At 31.0% G+C, this 24,802-nt stretch overlaps 1 protein-coding gene across 1 annotated transcript; it reads left to right on the top strand.

The window, feature by feature from the left end:
* Positions 1-17,205: 17,205 nt before the first annotated feature.
* Positions 17,206-22,939, top strand: LOC132739747 (uncharacterized). The gene is made up of 2 exons (XM_060727531.1): positions 17,206-17,209; positions 21,078-22,939. The coding sequence occupies exons 1-2, from the start codon at positions 17,206-17,208 to the stop codon at positions 22,937-22,939; spliced, it is 1,866 nt and encodes a 621-aa protein (XP_060583514.1).
* Positions 22,940-24,802: the final 1,863 nt, after the last annotated feature.

The following is a 24,802-nucleotide window of genomic DNA, read 5'->3' as shown; positions in this document are numbered from 1 at the left end:
TATTTTAAATTTTAAAAAAAAATCTGCAGATGTGTTTATACGTCGGTAATCTTGGAACCTTCAATGTGATACGTTACCTTTATTCCATGAAAAGTGTCCAAAACGCGCAAAACACAATCATAAAAAAGTTTTTGTTTCAGATGGCAAATATGTCACATTTTTTACTGTTTGCGATATTTATATGTGGCACAAAATATCAATTTACCGCTCCCGTTTAGAGAAAAGCTTTTTAAAACTAAACACTGTCACATAAATGGAAGGAAAAATCAAAAGAAAGAAAACAATAATTATAATACAGTTATTTCAAGAAAAGCCAAACTGTAACTTAAGTTTGATTTACGATCATTTAACGTCGTTTGTTTTCCTACAAAATGTGACAGGGATGATTTTTAGAAATTTAAATGTCTTAATACAATGATATAGTTGTCTGACTTTTATCTCTTATTAAATCATGGACAAAAGGTCGGACGAAAGTTTTTTTATTTTGTAACAGGCAACGTATCTTGTGTCCTGTCATGTATTACTCTAGAAATGTCATCAGAAAAGGGTGCTTTATCAACAATAAGATTTTCATGTTCAGAAAATACTATATAGTGTTTTTGTTTGAAGATTGTATATGTTGTGTTTTAAGGTGCATTTAAGTGGATTGGTCTATATTGAGTTCATTTTTTTTTCGTAAGTAAGTAATAAAAATAAAAGCAATTTCTCATTTTTATATTCTTATAACTTATTCCTTTTGATTGTGTTGATATGCTCGTAGTACTAAACCATTAAGTATGAACCTTTATATACAAATAATAATAGTTTGTTCTACAGCACTTTATTAGCTGCTCTGTAAATATATGTAATATTGATGTATAATTATCTCGTTGTTTGCGGTTACCCCTGATACGCTTTTTAGGTAGATTTTGAACATACCTCCTTTAAGAGAGTTTGTATGTTGATGCATGCATCAAGAGAGTCAATGCTTAATTTTATTTGATATATTCGGACAGAAACAAATTAAGTTTCATGAGAATATATACGTCATGTAAAATGTACATACCAAGATTGTTACATGATCGATATTTTTATTTTACAATATTTTTCTACCGTAAAAGTCCATTTACAAAGTATACAACTATCACGATATAGAAAACATTATCATATAATCATTAAATTTAATACAAAACACGTCTATGGCATTCAATAGCAACCATTCATACTTGACATTCAACGATATTTTTAAACTGGTCTATTTTGATTGTTATCTGCCAGACCGTTTCGGCAGATGATCTTATGAAGAGGCAAAATGCTGAAATATTCCCATGTTCTTAAACGATATTGATTTTATGGCATACGGTTTAATCATCTATCGTTCCTACCGTGAAATGCATAATTAATTTTCAAAAAAATGTTCAAAAACGTTTTTAATTGTAGCAGTGTTTTAACATTCATAACACGCAATAGCATTTCATTATGCGTTATTTTCATCTTTTTTCATTGTTGGATAAGATAAAAATAGTTCGATTACCATAAGGTATGTGGTAAGTTCCGCATAAAGAAATTGGTTTTGACATGTAAAATCAATGCCAATAAATTGAGGAAAAAAGGAAGGAATATGATTTGTTGTTTTACAATTAAGAAGATCATTTGTATTATGACTTGCCTTTTATTTCGCAAATGCAATTAAACGTTATTATAAGGAGATTAAAATATTGAACATGATTCTCTTTAATAAAACAGTAAATGCTGTAAACTATTCATAACTTATTTATATTGCTAAAATTATACAATCAAAGATTTCTTAAAATGGGAATATTTTTTTTATTTGTAACCAATAAATAAAATGGTCTGAAAGTTGTGTGTACACTTCTAATGCAAAAATTATATTTCATTAAATATAGCAAATTATCATTTAGGAATTGCAATGTATTTCCTGATATATACTTTCAATGATTTTCAGCCAGACAGTATCGACAGATGAGAGATAAATGTTAAACCTTTTGCGAAGGATACTTCATCTTTTCCTGTCCAGATGCACATTGTTATGTTGTTCTATAAAATCGACTAAATATCAAAATATTATTGATAATGTTTCCGTTCTTGTAAATGTTCGGCAAGAAACAAATTGTTTCATTTTTTTCTCCATTACGTTATTTTTTATAATTGTGTTGCTCATATGAAGTGCGTCTGGAAACCTTCAATGTTTTCTCCTTTAAAGCCATTGGCCTCAAGATGGTAAATGAATAAAATATAAATTTCAAGTAAACGGTAAATACCAATCTAATTAGATTTAATGTAAAAATCCATTACATGTATTTATGACATCAAGAGGAAATGTTTCCAAACAAACGTCAATATATCGTGCTACTTTCCTGCATAAAATACTAACGTTACTACCGCAGTTGCCAATATAAATCGAGTTCAACATGGGTATGTGTAAAATCAGTGGTCCCAAAAATCCCGGCATCCGCTAAGGCCGGGGTTGTATATCAATTTCAACAATGAGTTTGCCTTAATCATATTTCAAGATAAAGTTTATACCATTATATTTTCCATCATATATATTATATAATTTAACAAGTATAAAATTTAGTGTCACAAATTACCACAACAATCAAAACAAAAGCAAATTATTTGTTTCTATCTATGCTTTATACGATCTCGGTGGTTTCGGATCACAGGTCGCGAGAATTTTCTGTACAGTCACGTTGTCTAGAAAAGAACGCTTTTTTATAATAAAAGACAGTATTTCCAGTTGGCATAAAAAGCGAGCAAAAATGTTAAATTATGAACATTTTAAAGCGTCATTTCGATTTCTTTCAACTATTGAATGTTTTTGATAATGGGTTTTAAAGTATATATAATGACACTATTTACACATAAATGTTAATACTATGTGCACCCATCCTAAATAGTCTTCCCTTAGTCAATTGTTAAACATCTAACATGCTCAAACTCTGTTATTTAAAACAATATTAAACACATTATTAGTAGAAAAATATGGATTTCTTAGGCCTAATTTGCCCATAAAAAATTTAATTGATATGAAAAATTAGTGAGTATTAGGTGTGAGAAAAGTAGTGACCAAATCCGGCGTAATTTAGTTTTACACATATAATAACAGTTTACTCGCAATAAGCATTCTTGTTTGAATTGTAGAAAATTATCTCAGAATACGCGCTAATACCCATTGATAACTTTAATTACTGAAATTTAATACTGGTATAATATGCACTTAAGGCTTATAAATTCTAAATTCCTGAAAATGTCTTTTACCTTTTTCATATCTGTGACTGAAATATGATGTTGACATTAAACACATGTTACTATTGGCGACCGGCTTCTTTCAGTACAACTTCCGATTTCCGAATGTTGTTATTAATTGTTATTAAAGTTATTTTAATATAAATTGTTTATTGCCTTAACAATATGATCGCTATACTGCGGCTATCCTAATATTATCGTTTGCCAAATGTAAAAAAAAGAACTTATCAAATGTCAAACAAAATAAAATGTCATTATTTACTATTTGTAAGTTCTATGTTGTGTTTGCAAAAAAAAAAACTGAATGAAATACAAGGTCAAGAAACAATCAGAGATTAATGATATTAAGCATATAAAAGATTGTTGTTGCCATATAAGCATATGTATGCATACATTATTGTATTGCACACTATTTTGTAAAATAGTGTTGTCCTTGAATGTATGCATGTTTCCAAATACGCTTTATAACATATAAGAACATTATGACACTGATAAATATCATAGAATCATTAGTTACGTTTGCATTTTAAAATTATTGTTCTACATACTTCTTACTGTAGCATATTTTAAAATTGTGTGTGGAAATGATTACCTTCTGGCACATGAACTTCAAGTGGACCTACGTTCAAGGATAATAAAAAAACTCCTAATTATCATTTTTTTGATGTTCCAGGAACTTCATCTATGTACACTTCTTGTTAAATTGTTTTGGTTGTCACCTTTTCAATATGTTAAAAAAGAAAACAGAAATATTCTATATGGCAAAATGTTTCTTTGAAAGAAATCTTTTAAAATGTTTTCCTTTTAAGAGTTGCTTTGTATACATTTAATTTGGAAAATCAAAGAATTTCAGGAAGGAATTATTTAAAAACATGCAGCTATTCAAGTACACATGGAATACTTAAGTGAAACGAGTAGCCTCTTTGAGCTTTCAGTTAACTTAATAATATTATAGATTCAGTTATAGTAAATACTTCAGACTTTTAGACTTTAATCCGCGAAAAACAAAATTTGAAACAAAGCGTCTGTAGGTCTAATATGCTTTTATTCTTTAATTATTACCTTCTTCAGATCAAGCTTACTTAATAATTATTTTATCTTTCTTTCTTATAAATATTTAAGATTCTAGTAAAATATCCACCTTATGTATGTCTACTAGTTTTATCAGACACACAGATTGTTCTGGATTCCAAGTATATAAGCTCTAGGCAAATTAAATTCGTCGCAGCTGCTTCCGCCCAATTACATTAAACCGATATAGAGAATTTCTCCCGCGCAAACGTAAATCAGTCAATTTCTTTTAATTATGATATGCTCTTTGGAGCAAAAGTAACTGAATATTTAGAAATCTTCTTGCAACAATTGTATCACAATTTTCATTTTGCGTTCTTTAATCTTATTGTTGCATGGTCTTCGTTTATTACAATAACTTTTTATCAATTTGAAATAATATTTCTATCTTAATATTCAGACAATAACAATAATGAAAAAATATTTATTTGTCTTAAGCATGGTGATCTATTAATAAAATATTTTGTATAGTTTTACGGCTTGAAAAAAACACAAGCATTCGGTTGTAAGAAAAGGTAAAGATAAACCTATTACATGTATGAACTGTTCGAATTGCCTCGTTTCTCGTGCAAATTTGTTTGCTATGTTAGTCAGTTATGTCATTGCTTCATTTCCTAGTAATTTTCTAGATAATTTTGGCTATTTATTGGCATTTTTTATTGTCATGTGCATTCATAAGATGTACACTGCAATTTCATAAGAACAAAAACTATGTTGTGTTACATTAATCAGGCACCCACATTAGTGGTAGATTTCAAGATTTTGCTTCTTATCATACTAAAATATTGCTATTATACAGAACAAATGCATAGTTTCGAGGCTTTTTGGTATAGTTCGTACAATCAATGAAACGGTGCGCAATTTAAACATCTTAAGAATAGAATACCGCTAAACAGCCGTGATACCTAAAGTATGAAGGCGTCTAATGATCAGAAATAATTTCCGGGAATCCTGAATTTTATAGCTTATAAGAGAATGCTAAATATCATGATATCAGACAAAGTTTAATCAAGCATTAGTATTAAGAAGGTATAAATACAAGAACAAAACTCTCAACGGAAATATTAATTCTCATAGGTAAAACATTTACGTATAGCCCATCAATGTAATCTTGATAATGTCATGCTTATATTTCTGTCTTTATTCTGTATCACTTAAAAACAACAACAATAAAAACAAAAACAAAAAAAATGCATTTTGTTTGTTTGACGTACATGAAAACTAAGAAAATGTGCTTGACAATGAATTAATACCTAACAATAACGTCATGTTTGTTATCAAAATAATTTACACTACCTAGATAATTCATTACAAAATGTTTACAGTATAACATATTTTAATCGATATCAAGTTGAGCATGAAAGGTCAATAATGTTGATAGTAAGCGGTAAAGGAATAGATTTAGTCTAGAGTTCATTAGGTTCATTCTTGTTAAAGGATATGTAGTTAAAACATATTGGAACAATTGATTTGCATTAACAAGTTTAAGCTCCAAACGACCTTTATTCTCTGTCCATTTGATAACATTTTATCGGAGGTATGAACATGATTGTCGCTAAGGTGAATTACTCATCCAGTGCTCTACGAAATATTGTAACTAAGTACATGTAATTACTTATATTATCAAGGTAATAACGAAACGAATAACTGTAGTTTTACTTTAGATATTCTGTTCCGATGACATGTGGTATAAATATTTATAGAAGCACACTTATATTTGTCACTAGCACACTCACATATGTAGGGACTGGTGTATGGGGACTTGAAAAAGATAATATTTTTAATATTTTCTGTAACAGTTCGATCACATAATTTGCATTGGGCTCTGTAAGAACATTTTGCACAAGTTAACATTAATGATCATATTGATCACTATATGAGTATCCTTCTGACGTAAAACTTTTGAAATTTGAAACCTAATTAAGAATAAACTTTATTTAAGGTAACGAGTTTGTTAATATTATGTTACATCAGAAATTAGTGTTACACGTCATTCATATAATGACAATAGCCATGCCAATCATCAAGGCACAGCAAAATGTATCTTAAAAATATATGAACCGACTCAGACAAATCAATTTTTAAAACATGTTTGTTGATTTACATATAAGCTTAAACGCACAAAAAAACAATCATAAAAACAGTTTTTTATCAGATGCCAAATATGTCACATTTTTAATGTTTGCGATATTTATATGTTGCACAAAATATAAATCTACCGCTCCCTTTTAGAAAAGAGCTTTTAAAACTAAACTCTGTCAAATAAATGGAAGGAAAAAGCAAAAGAAAGAAAACAATAATTATTATACAGTTATTCCAAGAAAAGCCATACTGTAACTTAAGTTAGATTTACGATCATTTAACGTCGTTTGTTTTCCTACAAAATGTGACATGGATGCTTTTTAGAAATTTAAATGTCTTAATACAATGATATAGTTGTCTGACTGATATCTCTTATTAAATCATGGGCAAAAGGTCGGACGAAAGTTTTCTTTTTGTACCAGGGAACGTGTCTTGTGTCCAGCCATGTATTACTCTAGAAATGTCATCAGAAGAGGGTTCTATATCAACAATAAGATTTTAATGTTCAGAAAATGCTTTATAGCGTTCTTGTTTGATTGTATATGTTATGCTTTTAAGGTGCATTTAAATGGATTGGTCTACATTGGGCTCGTTTTTCCATAAGTAAGTGATAAAATGTAAACCAATTCCTTATTTTAATATTCTTAATATATATTCCTTTAAGTTTAAGTTTATGTTGATAAAGTACTAAACGATTAAGTATGAAATTTTATATAATTATAATATAATAATAGTTTGTTCTACAGCACTTTATTAGCTGCTGTATAAATATATGTATCTCAAACTTATTAACAACATTCATGCATAAATATTTCGTTGTTTGCTGTTACCCCTGATACGCTTTTGTAGATTTTGAACACACCTCCTTTAAGAGTTTTTGTATGTTGATGCATACATCAAGAGAGTCAATGTTTTATTTTAATCTTTTTTATTAGGACAGAAATAATTCAGTTTCGTGAGAATATATACTTCATGCAAATAATACATACCAAGATTGTTAAATGTTCGATATTTTAATTCACAATATTTTCCTACCGTAAAAGTCCATTTACAAAGGATACAACTATCACGATATAGAAAACATTATCATATAATCATTAAATTTTATATAAAACATGTCTATGGCATTCTCTAGCAACTATTCATACTTGATATACAACGATGTTTTTAAAATGGTATATTTTGATTGTTATCTGCGATATCGTCCAGTTGATCTTATGAAGTGGCAAAATGCTAAAATATTCCCATATTCTTAAACGATTAATAATATCTGTTATATTTTGCGGTTCGGATCGGAATATCCGTCCCGAGGTGACCCGCCCATTGGGCGGTAACGAGGCTTGCCGAGTTACCGCCCATGGGCGGGTGACCGAGGGACGGATATTCCGATCCGAACCGCAAACATATGTCAGATATGTTTTCTTGTATATTTTACCATATTCCATTATATTTTAAATTCTTTATCTTTATTTTCAATGAAAATTTATATCATCACAACTGTAACTACTTTCATTCAACAGCGTATAAATTCATAACGGTAAAATGACGTCATCTTTATCGTGCCATTGTACAGCACGCGACTCATCTGGAACCCCCCATGCCAGATGAAAATTCTGGCATGGGTAAAACTAACGGAAACGCCAGTCTGATATGCAAGAAATTGATTTTATGGCATACTGTTTAAGCGTCTATCGTTAAGAACTTGAAATGCATAATTAATTGGCAAAAAAAATGTTAAAAAACGTTTTTAATTATAGCAGTGTTTTAACATTCATAAAACGCCATAGCATTTCATTGTGCGCTTTTCATCTTTAATCGTTAGAGAAGAAAAAAACATCTCGATTAACATCAGGTGCGTGCTATGTTCCACATAACGAAATTGGGTTGGTCATGTAAAATCAATGTCAATAAATTGTGGAAAAAAGGAAGGAATATGACTTGTTATTTTACAATTAAGAAAATCATCTCTACCATGACTTGCCTTTTATTTCACGAATGCAATTAAACGTTATTATAAGGAAATTAAAATATTAAACATGATTTCATTCTATTAAACAGTGAATGCTGTAAACTATTCATTATTCATTTGTTTATTTTGTTAAAATCATATAATCAAAGATTTCTTAAAATTGGAATATTTCTTTGATTTTTAACAAACAAAAATGTTCTGAAAGGTTTGTGTAGACTATGCATGCGAATAATTATATTTCATATCAAATATAGCAAATTATTATTTAGGAAAGTGCAATGTATACATATTTCCTGATATATACTTTCAATGATTTTCAGCCAGACAGTCTCGACAGATGAGAGATAAATGTAAAACGTTTTGCGAAGGATACTTCATCATATGTCTTTTCCTGTCCTGATGCACATTGTAATGATGTTCAATATAATCGACTTAACATCAAAATATTATTGATTACATTTCCGTTCTCGTAATTGTTCGGCAAGAAACAAATTGTTTCATTTTTTTCTTCATTACGTTAATTTTTCTTTTGCTCCGACGTGTAAAGTGTGCCTGGAAACCTTCAAGCTTTTCTTTTTTTAAAGCCATTGGTCTCAAGATGGTAAAATAAATAAAAAATGAAATTTAACTTCAAGTTAACGGTAAAAAATACCAATCTGGCTAGCTTTTAATGTGAAAATCCATTACATGTATTTCTGACATCTTAATTTAAGAGGAAATGTTCACAAAGGCTTCAATATATCGTCTTACTTTCCTTCATAAACTACTACCTTACTAACGTTACTAATGCGCTAGCCAATATAATTCGGGTTCAACATGGTGTCGTGTAAAAACAGTGGTCCCAAAGATCCCGGCATCCGGTACGCCCGGGGTTGTATATCAATTTCGGTAATAAATAGACCCTAATCATAGAGCTAAAGTTTATATCGATATATTGTCCATCATATATATCATATAATTAATCAATTATAATTTTTAGTGACACAAATAACCACAAATTATTATTTGTTTCCATCTATGCTTCATACGATCCCGGATTCAGTGGTTACGGATCACAGGTCGCGAGATCTTTCTGTACAAACCCGTTGTCTAGAAAAGAACGCAGATGAAAGAATTCCGTTTTATAATAAAAGACAGTATTTCCCGGTGGCATAAAAAGCGAGCAAAAATGTTAAAATATGAACATTTTAAAGTGTCATTTCGATTTCTGTCAATGTTTTTGATGATGGATTTTGAAATATTACGTTAGTTTTTCTGTTATCCTCTGGAGTCTTGCTGCTTTAAAAATTAATTTAGAGTATTAACACCAAACCGTGCCATTAACATAACAAAATGGTGATGACACTATTGGCACATAAATGTTGATACTCTGTGCATCCATCCTTAATAATCTTCCTTTCGTCAATTGTTAAACATCTAACATGCTCAAACTCTGTTATTAAAACAATATTAAACTCATTATTAATAGAAAAATATGGATTTCTTAGGTCAAATTTGCCTATAAAAATTAAATTGATATGCAGAATTATTTAGTAGTAGTTTATATACTATGGTGTGACAAAAGTAGTAGCCAAATCCGGCGTAATTTAATTTGTAAAGCATACATAAAAACAAGTTTACTCGCAATAATCATTCTTGTTTGAATTGTAGAAAATTATCTCAGAATACGCGCTAATACCCATTGATAACTTTATTTCCTGGAAACTAATACTGGTATAATATGCACTTAAGGCTTATAGATTTTCAATTCCTGAAAATATCTTTTTCCTTTTTCATATTATCTAAATACGATGTCGACATAAAACACATATAACCATTTTCGACCGTCTTCTTTCAGTACAAGTTCGGACGTCCGAATGTTGTTAAAAAGTGATTTAAATATAAAAAACAATATGACCGTGCATATCCAGGAACGCAGAAATGTACAATTAACGTAACATTAACGCCGAATCTGTGCAACGCTATTGCTAAAATGAATAACACATTAAGTAAACGAACCAAAATATTTTATTCTAAATCAAATTAAAAGAAATTAATTAGCGCATACGGTTGCTACGACATTATACTTCAACCAGAATTACATTTATTTTCAGGAATATGTTTACTTTTTTAGCGCAAACGGTTGCTACGACATTATACTTCAACCAGAATTACATTTATTTTCTGGAATATGTTTACTTTTTTAGATCATTCGTGAGAAAAACAACCTGATTTATGTTTTAAATGTGACTTTTGTGTTTCGACAAATAAATATGTACATTTAACACATTTAAAACTTTGTTTTGTTTATACCTAAGACATTATTTTGTCAAACTACAAGTGTCGTATAACAATAGAAGGAAGTTGGTAAAATAGAATTTACCTACTTTTAATGAGATAACCGCCGTTGCTTCAGCTCTTTTATTCACGAATTCGGCGTTACCTCGTAAAAATGGTATCAATTAAGTATGACACGAGTAGATTGGAAAATGTCTCTGGAACACCGAATTTAAAAAATCATATGTCATATGTACGTTATTGTATTTAAAGATATCAACGAAACTACAATTGGCTTCAATACACTAGTCAGGTCGTCATTTTCACGAATGATCTTGACAAATAAACATTTTCATTGAAATATTTTTGATGAGGTTTAAAGTAAAATGTCTCAGAAACCGTATGCGCTAACTCATTTCTTCCGATTTTGTGTACATTAAAAATTATTGGTCCATTTACATATCGCGTTTCTCGTTTTAGCCACTAAATTGCACAATTCTGCGTTACTGTTGCACAATTTAAGCGTTATTTGCACATTCCTGCGTTACTGGATATACGTGGTGAATATGGTCGCTATACTGCGGCTATCCTAATTTTTATCAGTTGCCAAATGTCAAAAAAGAGAACTTGTCAAACAAAATAAAACGTCATTATTTACTACTTGTAAGTTCTATGTTGTGTTGTGTTTGTAAAAATCTGAATGAAAAACAAGGTCAAGAAACAATAAGAAAGTAATGATATTAAGCATATAAAAGATTGTTGTTGCCATTTAAGCATATATATGCATACATTACTGCATTGCACAATATTTTGTAAAATAGTGTTGTCCTTGAATGTATTCATGTTTCAAAATACGCTTTTAACATTAAGGACATTATGACACTGATAAATATCATATAATCATTAGTCATGTTGCATTTTAATACTATTGCTCTCCATATAACTTACTGTATCCTAATTTAGAAATCGTGTGTGGAAATTAAGAAAAAAAAGATAGCACTAACATCTATCTAAGAAAAATACGTGTCCAGCAGTATTCTATCTTTATTAGTCAATCAGGAATAAAACCAGACAACTTAATGATTACCTTCTGGCACATGAACTTCAAGTGGACCTAGGATAATCAAACAAACCTAATGAACATTTTTTGATGTTCCAGGAACTACATCTATGTACACTTCTTGTTAAATTGTTTTGGCTGTCACATTTTCAATATCTCAGTAAAAAAAATGGAAACAGAAATAACTATATGGCAATAGGTTTAGAAATCTTTTAAAATGTTTTTCCCTTTAAGAGTTGCTATGTATACATCTAATTTGGAAAATGTTAATTGATGTCAAATAATTTCAGGAAGGAATTACTTAAAATCATGCAGCTATTCAAGTACACAGGCAATACTTTAGTGAAATGATTAGCCTCTTTGAGCTTTCAGTTAACTTAATAATTATAGATTCAGTTAAAGTAAATACTTCAGATTTTTAGACTTTAATCCGCAAAAAAAGAAATTTGAAACAAAACGTTTGTAGGTCTAATATGCTTTTATTCTTTAATTATTACCGTCTTCAGATCAAGCCTATAGACCATATAAATTACAAACAGACATATTGGTACCTTTAAAACGACATAAATGTCATTAATGAAAATGTTTCAGTTTCGGTTTCATTTAGGCTGTTTAAGTACAGTAGTGGTAAGTGCAAGCTACTTGCTACGCACCCTATCACCGGCTTCGACGGTATTTAATATTTAAACAGGAAAATGATGTATTTATGAATTTCAGTCGTTTAAAATGTAATGTGGTTACAAAACTATGTATTGCGTGATCTTTACAAAACTAATAAATATATGCTACAGTAAAAGCCATTCTATGGAAAAACAAAACAACCTTGATACATATACAACAAATTGACTATGAATGTTAAGAATATGCAGATATTCTTCATGTTATCTATAACAGCAATAGCAAGTCTTCATAAAGTTCCCTGTCCACTAAACCAGTGAATTCATTCCCTCAAAAAATTAAAATAATTGATAATGATAAATCGTTCTACTTAATAATTCTTTTATCTTTCTTTCTCATAATTTTTTAAGATTCTAGTAAAATATATATAGTACACATATATATGTGTGTGTATCTACTAGTTTTATCAGGCACACAGATTGTTCTGGATTCCAAGTATATAAGCTCTAGGCAAATTAAATTCGTCGCAGCTGCTTCCGCCCAATTACATAAAACCGATATAGAAATTTCTCCCGCACAAACGTAAAACAGTCAATTTCTTTTAATAATGATATGCCCTTTGGAGCAAACGGAACTGAACATACTGAAATATTCTTACAACAACTGTATCACAATTTTCATTTTGCGTTCTTTAATCTTATTGCTGCATGGTCTTCGTTTATTATAATAACTTTTTATCACTTTGAAATAATAATTCTATCTAAATATTCAGATATAACTATTGTATTATATTATTCTTGTGTCACACAATTTAAAAGAAATTTTATTCTATATAACTTTATGATAATTTACACCAGAAAATACTAAACTTGCAATTCACTAAATTGAAAACGATAAGTTTGGCTAGTGGCTTAACTGATTAGATTCATTAAGCAAGTCTTCAAGAAAACGTTACGTAAAAGAAATTGACGCTGATGTATGGAGAATATGGCTTAAGGTCACATGATTAGATTTTCAAAAGAAATGATATAATATAGTTTATTAAAAACAGGACATTATCTCTAGTACAATGCATTTTGTATATGTTTTCAATATTTTAACTAAAGTGTGTTTATATTAATATTCATTGTATATTAGTCTATGCATAACATACGATACTATATTGTCTTAACGTTGAAAATCATGACATTTATAGACGCAAGAAAAAACCATCTAACCATGCATTTGTTTTTCTATGAACAATATATCAAATATATAATGCTTGAATTACGTCAATGTACAAATTTGTGTACAATAAATCACAACCAACCTTCTGCAAATCAATGAACTTACAAAAAATATATCCTATGCCTTATATTCTTAAAATATGCCGCAGTATATCAAAGGCGAAACAAGAATTATCAAAAACGAAACACAAACATTGCTTCCATTAAACATTTAACCGTTTTTAATAAAAAAATGCTTCGCGTATGTTAGGAAATGATTTTTCATGATTATTGAACACACTCATTTGATTATCGAAATCGAAGCATTATAATTCTTGATATTTTGCAAGAATATTACTTATCATATTGCAAAGCTCTATACATGTAAACGAAGTTGTTCTGACATGTTATATTAACTGGAATATTATCAACTGCCGACTCAATGACTCTGCTTATACAAGTATTATTGTTAATATTACGTATAACAAACAAAAAATATGAAATACGTTGTTTAAATTCCTAGAATGTTTCTTGAGAGCTTAGAGCTGTTAGATAGCAAACAAATACATAAATGACAATGTTTATTACACTGTATGGTACATTTCAGACATGGTAATTAACCACCGTTACATGACCTACTTAGACCATACAAATGGCATATATATGGAAAGCTGTATTATACTTACAAGTCATGTAGGCGGACAAATTAATGGGGATAGAATCCTTGGTTTTATGGCATGAAAGAGCATCCCGTTGCGATTAAAAAAACTGGAATTTACTGAAAGTAAGCTTTACAAATAAATACGATTTAAACAAATATGCGAGTCAACAATCAATGAAACATAATTCATATGCATGTTGAAAATCTTAGACGATTCATTCCTGTTCTTAATTGTCGGACAACTTATAGTGATTTCTACTAAAGGCGTTTATGAAACAAAATATGTAATAACTTAGATTGACATTCAAATATAAAGTACACTAAGTTACATGTCGATCAAAACGCAGATGATAAAGAATCTTTTGCTACCGCTCTTTCATATATTTCTCACCTGATGAGATTGTTTGGCGTGACGGTATTATGACGGAAAACAAAAACATTTTCGATGCGTAGAATCAATGTGTCCATCACATTATAATGTATTTTATGTTAACTATGATATGCACTTAATTCTTAACGAGGTGTACCATCAGGTTAATGTGCTTTTAAAAAATTTTGAAATTTAGCAATTGTCATAAATCTTCCAAAAGGGTCTGTTTAAAAACCTTTGAGTTTTATTTTTACAGAAATTTGTTATCAATGTTTTTTAAATTTTGATTAAAAAGTAAAAATTCAAAAAAATTTTGAAAAATCCCCAACGTTGATTGTCACGGGGACGGGAAAAACAGAGTAAATTTTAAATTTTGGAATGCCCCTTTTTTAAAATTGTTTTCTGAAGAAAATTCAATTGTTTTTGGGGTTTTTTGTAATAAATACAACTTTCCCCTATTTAAGACTGAAAGCCCTTGTTTTGTCTTCTTACGCGCCATAAACAAACTCTATCACTTCGAAAAAAACCTGTTACTTACATGTAAGCAATTGAAATTCCAACTGCAACGTTAATAGAATTGAACAGAAAACTTCTCGAAGCTATTAAACCATTTTAAATGCTTCATTTTTTAAACCCAACCTATTCGTCTGTTACTTATTAACGAATTTATAATGTTTTTTTCTTCAGACGTGATGTGTGTTTCGAGAAGGCCTTTCAGACAAATGTTTTTGCACATGACACTTACAGTTCTAGAGTAATGCCCAGGGCGATATCTGTCGCAGCTGAAATCTTAAAGTTTTTAATCTGTATCAATTTCAAAATACAAAATGCATGTTGCTTATTTGTAGTATAGGACAATCAAATATATGTGCCTGAGAGTATTGGCGTCATAATCATTAAGAAAATCATAGTAACTATGCAGATTATAACTGAGTGTATCATTATTTTCATAATTATATTTTTGCTCTGAAAAAACATACATTTTCAAGGACCATTTTAATTAAAAACAGTTTAGATGACACAAATTCAGTATTGGTCAGAAGAAAATCATATTTTTTATCTCATACAAGTAATATATGAAATGTCAAAACCAGTGCTTATCAGTTGTTAAAGTGACATTATGCTCATATTTTCATTGTCAAGTTGAGCTGAATTGACTTCATATTTCAAAAGATTGACTGTTTGAATGATGTTTTACCAACTGGTTATATTGGAACTTTTAAGGTGTGGAATATTTAAAATCTCATAAAGATTAAAAAGAACTGCTTTTTAATAAATTGAAATTTAACCGATTTAAATTTTCGTCGTCGGTTTATTGTTTATGCGAAGAAAATTTATTAAATAAAAAAGGAATAATGGCAAAAAAAAAATTTTAAAATTTTGACTCTCCCCTATCTAGTCACTATATCCCTTTAAAATGGGGGCAAAATGCACTTAAAATTATTGATTATTTTAGATGACTAAAAATTTCACCCATGTACAAGAATATGGAATACATAAGAAGACTTTTAAACAAGTATAGGGAACACAATTACTGCTTTGGGGCCCAAATAAAATTTAAAAGGTTTTAGTTGATAATATCTTTCAAATTTAAGCTTTTTTGCTAAATTGATCCACACCAAAAAAGTGCTGTACGCAATTTTGGGTGTTTAAACATAAAATTTTTTAAAAGAAAAACAAAAAAAATATGTTTTTCCTGTAGTTTTTGGGGGGATTTCAAATTATCGATGACAAGTGATATAAGTATTTTACAGAACTCCACACATATTTGTTATGAGCAAACATAATTTGGGTTTCGTATATGACTAAGTGCATCATTAATTTTTACATCTTATATTTAAAAAGCCAGAAAGAATAGATCATGACGTACGTTCTTCTGATCAGTAAACATATTTTGTTTTACATTTACTAACATAGCAAAGATAGTCTCCTTTGAAACACGAATATCAATTATGATAGTGAGTAGATTTAAGAAAGGTTTTTTCTAACGACGAATAATGTCTTACTAGACTATTAAATACATACGGAATATTGAGCTACACATATAATGTTTTATTATTGTGGTAAGGTATGTACGTATTTGCTTCTGCACATTTCTAACAGAAGTATTTGTAAGACGACCATTGTCATAGTAACATGATAAACGGTTCACTAAGCACTTTTATTTCATTATTAATTTCTAAAAGTTGCTATTATAGTAAGTAAGGTTTGTATAATTATGTATTGAACCCCACTTTATTTGTCAATTGATTATTGTACGTCAAGTAACATCTGAAAATTAGTATAAGGACATTCGTTGAAAGAGAATTGCAAATCATTTAGGGCAATGAATTGTATCTGATTCAGCTTTTAACTGGTTCAGACATGTCAAATCAAATTTTAAAATGCCTTTGCTGATTTAGATATCACGTGTAATGTTTCATTTGTGTGATAATAAAGCGCAAATTACATCATGTATTAATGTACGAGGGTTGTCCAAAAAATTCGTGCACTGTAGTTATTCTCATGAGAGTTATTAATAAAAAAGCATGAATTATATATCACTTGAAGGGGAAATCTGTCTCAAATAAGAAAACATAACTAAAAGTCGTGTAACCAGCGTGTCGTGAAAAAGAATTGCCATGAGGTTACCTTAGTAATGTAATACCGGCGCACGACAAAAAAATGGGTAAGTTCATTACTGTGATCGTATTTATTTTTTGTCGCTTGTAAAGTGGCAGTTGCTTTTTATGTCATAATTTGTTTAACTGTTAATAGAGTAATGATTGATGCAAAGTATTTTGTAGTTGTTTTGTTCTTATGCAACGTACATGTAACATATTCCACCAGTGCACGAATATATTGGACAATCCTCGTCACATGCGCCGGCATTACGGACGAACGTTTGCCTGACCGGTTGTCATCATCTACCTCCTCTCGCCCCTCTACAGAGCATTTGTGCCATTCATAAACAAGCCTGCGTTACACTGAACTTATCACCCTTGCCCTTTTAAATTCTTTGTAGGTATATGTCGGTGTTTTACCAATACTTGCCCAACATTTAATGATCGTCCGTATTTCCAGACGTTTAGCGACTGAAATTTTCACGTAATTACAGTATTGAAGACCACATACATGTTTGTTTACGACCGTCAGAAAATGGCAAATGACGTCATATTTTCTATTGACGTCAGGAAAACGTACACACACTTTTCCCAAAATTTTGACATTTATATGCAGTGTTTAAAGAATACTGTGCTGCATCAAAGTCATGAACTAACCCAATGTTTGTGTTGTGCGCCGGTATTATGTTACCAAGGTAACTGTATGACGATTTGTTTTCACGACACTCCAGTTACACGGCTTTTTCATTTTTTTATTTGAGACAGATTTCCCCTTCAAGTGATATATTATTCATGTTTTTTTTGTCAATATCTCTCACGACAATAACTGCAGTGCACGAATTTTTTGGACAACCCTCGTATATACATGTAATAATAAAGCGTATTTACCATTTAGTAAACAAATGAATAGTTGCACAGATCACATATTGTCCACAAGGTTGTAAGTGAAGTAGGATGCATAACAATTCTATCAAATGCAAAATATGTCACATTTTAATCTTTGCAGTACTTATATGTTACAGGAAATAAAGATATATCATTCCTTTGCCGAAATAATGAATGTTTAAAACTACCAGTACACTATCACAGACGGCAAAAATTGGGATAACGTCGTTCCAAAATTAATGTCTATTTTTTATACCAATTCGTGATAGGGATTTTCTTTGGGAATTTAAATGTTTCAATATAATGATGTAGTAGTCTGACTTTTATCCCTTATTTTGTCATGGACAAAATGAAGGTCGGAAGCAAGTTTTCATTTTAAAAGGAGACAATGCCTCTCGTGTCCTGTCCCGTATTACTATTATATTCAGTAATGACGAAATATTTCTAAGAAGCTTGTTATTCTGAAAATAAATTAAAATATTCAGTAGCAAAAGATTTAAAAAATAATCATTTTATTTTTTGGCAAGGTGGTGTTTTCCCTTTTTTACATTATTTTTAAACAAAAATTGAAATGTTCCGTACCTTATGTAGAAAATTTCCGTACAAAAGTTTCTTTTATTCTAACTTTATATAGCTCTCACAGTTCAGCCACAATATACTGTTTTTGGATGGTATTGTTCGTTAAATCGCAAAGCGATTAAATTGTGCAAAAGTTTCATTTGTAAGTGCCTATTATTTAAGATATCAAATGCTTAAATCTATCGTATATTCATATTTTTGCCAACATCAAAATCTTTTTTAATGGATATATTCCTTTCATTTTTAGCAAACATGGATGGAAGTTAGCAGTTGGTCTGAAATTATTGTGTATATTAATCATGTGAAATAGTATATTTTCTTCAAATATAGCAAATTATCATTTAGAAATTGCAATGTATTTTCTGATATATTCGTTCAATGATTTTCAGCCAGACAGTCTCGACAGATGAGAGATAAATGTAAAACCTTTTGCGAAGGATACTTCATCATTTGTCTTTTCCTGTCCTGATGCACATTGTTATGATGTTCAGTATAATCGACTAAATATCAAAATATTATTGATAATACATCAGATCTCGTGAACGCCTGGCATAATATATATGTTTTGTTATTGTTTTCGTTTATATATATAACAACACCCAAACAAATTATATATGTAAATGGCCTTTGTACATTTTGTTTCAATCGTGGGGAGTGTTTTTGAAGACCTTCATGGTATCTCTTTGCAAACTATTTGCAATAAATACTAATTATCTGGAAAAAATGATCCCTTGAAAGTGTTAATCACAACAAAATTACTTACGTTAGTCGAGCTATAATCATAACAAAATGGCTGATGACATTGAGAAATAATTAAGGGTAGATAAGTATGTAAATACATTATGTACATATAGATATTCGTTTCCAGAAGGCAATTTATTCTGAAAATATTGTTCATACTTTAAAAAAGAATATCTTATAATCACGGTATGATTTTTCAAGATGACAATATTTTCTTATTCTGTCGATACAACTTTTTCTATCCTATGGTTTCATCATGTTATTGAACTTTTCATACACTCCGTGCATAGCAATAATAACCCACTGTATATGTGCGATACATGCCTTTTCAAATAAATGCATACACACTTACTATAAAATACTGTTATATGATTCATTATGAAATACATATTTGTAGTATTTTCCCGATATCAGTTTGGCTACATCACTTTAATTCATTCTCGTATGTGCGTTCAATTTTGAAATGAAATGAGTCATAGGTTGTATAATATCTTTTTCTGTTAAAGGAAGAAGACACGGGGAAGATTTTTTTTTCGATTTGAATTTTTCATTCATTATTCTGTAAATGTCTTCAAAATAAATACACTAAGCAGTCAAGAGAAGAAACTTTTCTCCTTGTGAAGAAAGAAATGGTAGTTTCCTAACTTGACCAAGGTGGGTCAGGTTAGAGCGTTAAGATTTCACAATAATTGTCACAGTGAACTCTGGAAACGTTAAAGTATATGCCAAATTAATGGATTAGACTTGTTTCAACTACTCAGTGATTATGTCGGCGTCCAAATATTGTTGAACATGTAAAGATAAATTTACGTTTCAAACTAAAACAAACATGGAATCTTATACAGAAGTAGATGCTAGGGCTTGTCATTTTAGCGTGATTTGAGTACATATTAAGACCATTTTAATATGTTTGCGATTAATTTGCCTGAGTATCCCTTTAAATAAAGTTGTTTTGCCCTTCAAACTCAAACTTCACTAAAAATGTGAAGAGTCAAATAAAACCATATTGCCACGAAAATATATATCTAACACACTTCTTTAAGAATTTTGTCTGTATTAAAATATCATCTATAATACACATTAGTACATTACACGTTGGGGATGTTTGTATTGTAAATCAGCTTAATGTGGCATGGTGACTATTAATCCCTTGTTCGCTTAGTGAACTCAGTACAGGGGTCGCTAGTTCGATAGTCGAGCGAGGCAATTTTCTCAGTGTCAATTGACCTCAAAAATTGAATCTAATTGTTGTTTGTCTCTCATTGCCGATTTAGAAAGCATGAAGGATTAGTAGTCGGTAAGCCGATTTAGTTGGTCCTAAAAGAACATGTTGTTACGTACATATGTATGTACTGAGTTATTGCGCCAATATTAGCGTCACGTTTAGCGTGACGCGCCTTTTTATATGTTATTGTATAGACGTCATTATACGAGTTGACTTCCGGTAATCGAAATAAAACAACGTTATTGAAGAACCAGTGCAATCTTTTGATTATTTAGTGTTTACACAACATTTTGGTCACGCGAACCGGATAACACTATGGCAACAAAATTACGTTCTATACAGAAGGGTCACAAAGGCGCAGTTACACGACTCCTGAACAAATTCGAGATAATTCAGCGGGAGACAGCCGATTACGAGGAACTTGTGACGATCATTGATTCCCTCAAACAGAAACAGCAGACGATCACGGAGATTCACGAAAAAGATCCTTGATTCTTTTCAAGACGAAGAAGAAGAACAAATAGAAACAGAAATTCTTGAGCATGATGAGTATATATACATGTTAAAGACCAAGATACAGAAGATACATGATTTTAGGAAGGTATCAATTTCAAATTTGAACTACAATTCCCCAGCTCTAAACCCTAATGCTCAGCCATTTCAAGCGTCCGTATCAAGCGAAACATCCAAGATTTGTGCGCCAGGTATCAGCGAGAATACTTCCCAGATGCATTTCTTACCGTCCTTATCTCAAAGCTCAGTATATCACAAATTACCAAAGTTAGATTTGCCGAAGTTCGACGGAAATGTCCTTGACTGGTGTTCATTCTGGGATTCTTGCGAGTCTGCTATACACACGAATGTTTCACTTAGCGGAGTACAGAAATTCAATTACTTGAAGTCGTGTCTTAAAAATGAAGCTTTGCAAACAATAGCTGGATTTGCCTTAACTAATGTTAATTATGAACAGGCTATTTCATTGTTACATGAGAGATATGGTCAAAAGGACAGAATTATACAAACTTACATGAAAGCATTACTGGAAGTTCCAGCACCCAGGTACACTATACAGAGCGTTAGAAAATTCTATGATACAACAGAGACATATATCAGAGCATTAGCTTCACTGAATCAGAATGAGACCACATACGGTTCATTACTTACACCTGTTATCCTTCAAAAACTACCGCCAGAGGTCAGAACAAACATTACACGTGCGCACGGGATGCAGTCGTGGTCTTTGCGTGAATTGATGAAATGTATACTGAATGAAATCAATAATTTAGACGCTGGAAATTTGCTGAATACCCCTCAATACTTCATTCCGACGGCAACTTTTTTAACAAAATCTGATTCCAGTAAGCCGGAAAGAAAAAATACATCCATACCAGGCCATTTACGACAACATAGACAGAGATGCTTGTTTTGTGAGGGAGAGCACTCTTGTATAGACTGTGTAAAATGTAAAGATCGTGAACAGAGAATGAAGATAGTGAAGGAAAGAAGGCTATGTTTTAATTGTCTGGGAAACCACAAGATTACAGACTGTAAGTCTAAATTCAAGTGTAAAATATGCTCACGCAGACATCATACTAGTATTTGTGGAGTAGAAAAAGAAGCAGATAAGTATCCTGTTATCAACAATGAGAAAAAGAACTCCACTTCGGTAATACATTCTGCTCACTCTACCACACCAGGTTCTGTATTATTAAAGACAGCAGTTTCCATGGTAACCTCAAAAAGTACCTCCATTTCTGCCAACATCCTATTTGATGAAGGTTCCCAGAGTTCATTTATAAGTGAACACCTAGCCCAAAAATTACAATTGGAGCCCACCGGAAGTGAAACATTATATATGTCGGGTTTCGGAGACACAGAGCGTCGCGTGCGACATTTAAGCAGAACAACCGTGTATTTAGAAACACCAGAAGTAAATATTCCCATAAAGGTTTTGATTATTCCTGAAATGTCCACACCACTTAAATCACATCACAAACATGATGGTCACCTTACTTATCTGAAAGGGCTCAAACTCGCACACCCTGTCTCAGAAGATGAAGATTTTGATATCGAGATTCTTATTGGTGCTGATCATTACTGGGACGTAGTATTAGATAAACTTATCAGAGGTGACGGGCCTACAGCTATACAGTCTAAAATCGGATACCTTCTATCAGGACCATTGAAAACTGATCATGAAATACATTCTACATCGATTCCCATCTGTAAAATTAACATTATGACTGTGATTACGCATAATGAACTTAAAGTAGAGCATCTTAAGATAAAAGAGTCGGTCGGAGAAGGATATAAGCCAAACCAACAATTATGCTACGAAAAAAGACGCGAATATTCAGAAAAATAGCATTACGTACAGTAAAGAAAATTATGTTGACAATTTACCAAAGAAAGATGACCACTACATTATATCACGAAACGAACATATAAGTAGATCCAGAACTATGCCCCACCATCCTGTGAGAAAAGACTCGGAGAAATATGTGTTATAAATGACCGCACACTTATCTATACATTCATGTACACATATCTCATAGACCCATCTCATCTACTATACAGACGCAGGATTACCTCCCCTATTTACCCAGAGAACTCACAACAAGAGGATTCAATGAGCCTGTCGAGGAACTGTACATACTCATAGATGCAACGCTTGAACGTTTCTTTTCAAGATGGAAACACAAATACCTAACCTTGTTACGAGAGTCTCACTAAAACTGAAGTAACATTGTACACGTGATTCAAGTGCATTTGCCGGCAACAATTTTTCGCGCATGCCTTTAAAATATAAAGTGACATTTGCAATTCGTTATATATAATCAGTGAAACTTTACCGGTTAATTGCAATAAGAGTATAATAACAATGATTTGAAACTAATTGCAATAGTGGTTTACTATCAGAGACAGTTTTATGACTTTAATTGATCGATCGAACTTGTAATTTAATTCACTAGATATATCTGATTTCATAGTTTCTAAGTTACAATACTTCATTTCATTGAATTCATTTTGTACAATTATCATTTTATTTAATATGATCTTGAACAAGCATTGTGGCCCCCGGAGTGTTACGTACATATGTATGTACTGAGTTATTGCGCCAATATTAGCGTCACGTTTAGCGTGACGCGCCTTTTTATATGTTATTGTATAGACGTCATTATACGAGTTGACTTCCGGTAATCGAAATAAAACAACGTTATTGAAGAACCAGTGCAATCTTTTGATTATTTAGTGTTTACACAACACATGTAAATGGTAGCATAAAAATTGTAACACGTATGTTTTCAGACTTTTGGGAAAATAAGCCGGTAGATTCGTCATCTTCCTGTCACATATATTGGCGCTTTGATTTAACATCTCTGACATATAAGTCTTATTGATATTCGCTGCGAGACTGTCGAAACAGAATCAGTTGTCACCTCAATCAATGAGAATATCAACAAGTAAAAAATTGCTGGGAAATGCAGCAATATGATTGTCACGGCGAAAAACAAAAAAAAACCAACCCCAACACAAAAAAACAACAACAAAAACAGTTAAATATATTGATAAGGTATCTTCAAATAGCATTGTGTTGAATTGCCTGAATCTCAATGAGATCTATCCACCTAATAAGTTTCAAATTGATACCTCTAACACCTTTTTGAGATAAGCTGCGGACAAAAAGTATGAAAAATAACAAATGGCAATAACTAACAAAATATAAAGGGTATCATTCTTGCGCAAAACACTCCTCCCCAATAAGATCTATCCACCTATAAAGTTTCATGTTGACATTTCAAAGACTTTTTCAGAGAATGATATGCTCTCAAATGCTTTTGTAGTTATACCCTGGACAAAAATAAAGTATGAAAATAACAAAGTGCAATAACTGAAAAAACAATGCACGGTAGGTTATCATTCTAGTGTGCTGCAATGCTCCCCAATAAGATCTATCCACCTATGAAGTTTCAAGATGTCAAAAGTTTGAAAAATAACAAAATGGCGATAACTCAAACATTATAAAAGATAGAGTTATCATTCTTGCGCATAAACGTTCCTCCTCAAAAAGATCTATCCACGTATGAAGTTTCATGTTGACATTTCAAAGACTTTTTCAGAGATATGCTCCACTCAGGTGAAAAACTTAGTATGAAAAATAACAACGGGCAATAACTAAAAATTATGAAGGATAGAGTTATCACTCTTTTGCACTGCATACCTCCTG

This window comes from Ruditapes philippinarum, unplaced genomic scaffold (genome assembly GCF_026571515.1).
Source record: "Ruditapes philippinarum isolate M1 unplaced genomic scaffold, ASM2657151v2 ctg5917_1_1_1_1, whole genome shotgun sequence".
In the NCBI taxonomy this organism is placed as follows: Eukaryota; Metazoa; Mollusca; class Bivalvia; order Venerida; family Veneridae; genus Ruditapes; species Ruditapes philippinarum.
Note: the sequence above shows the minus strand (reverse complement) of the source record. Positions and strands in the feature narration are given on the sequence as shown.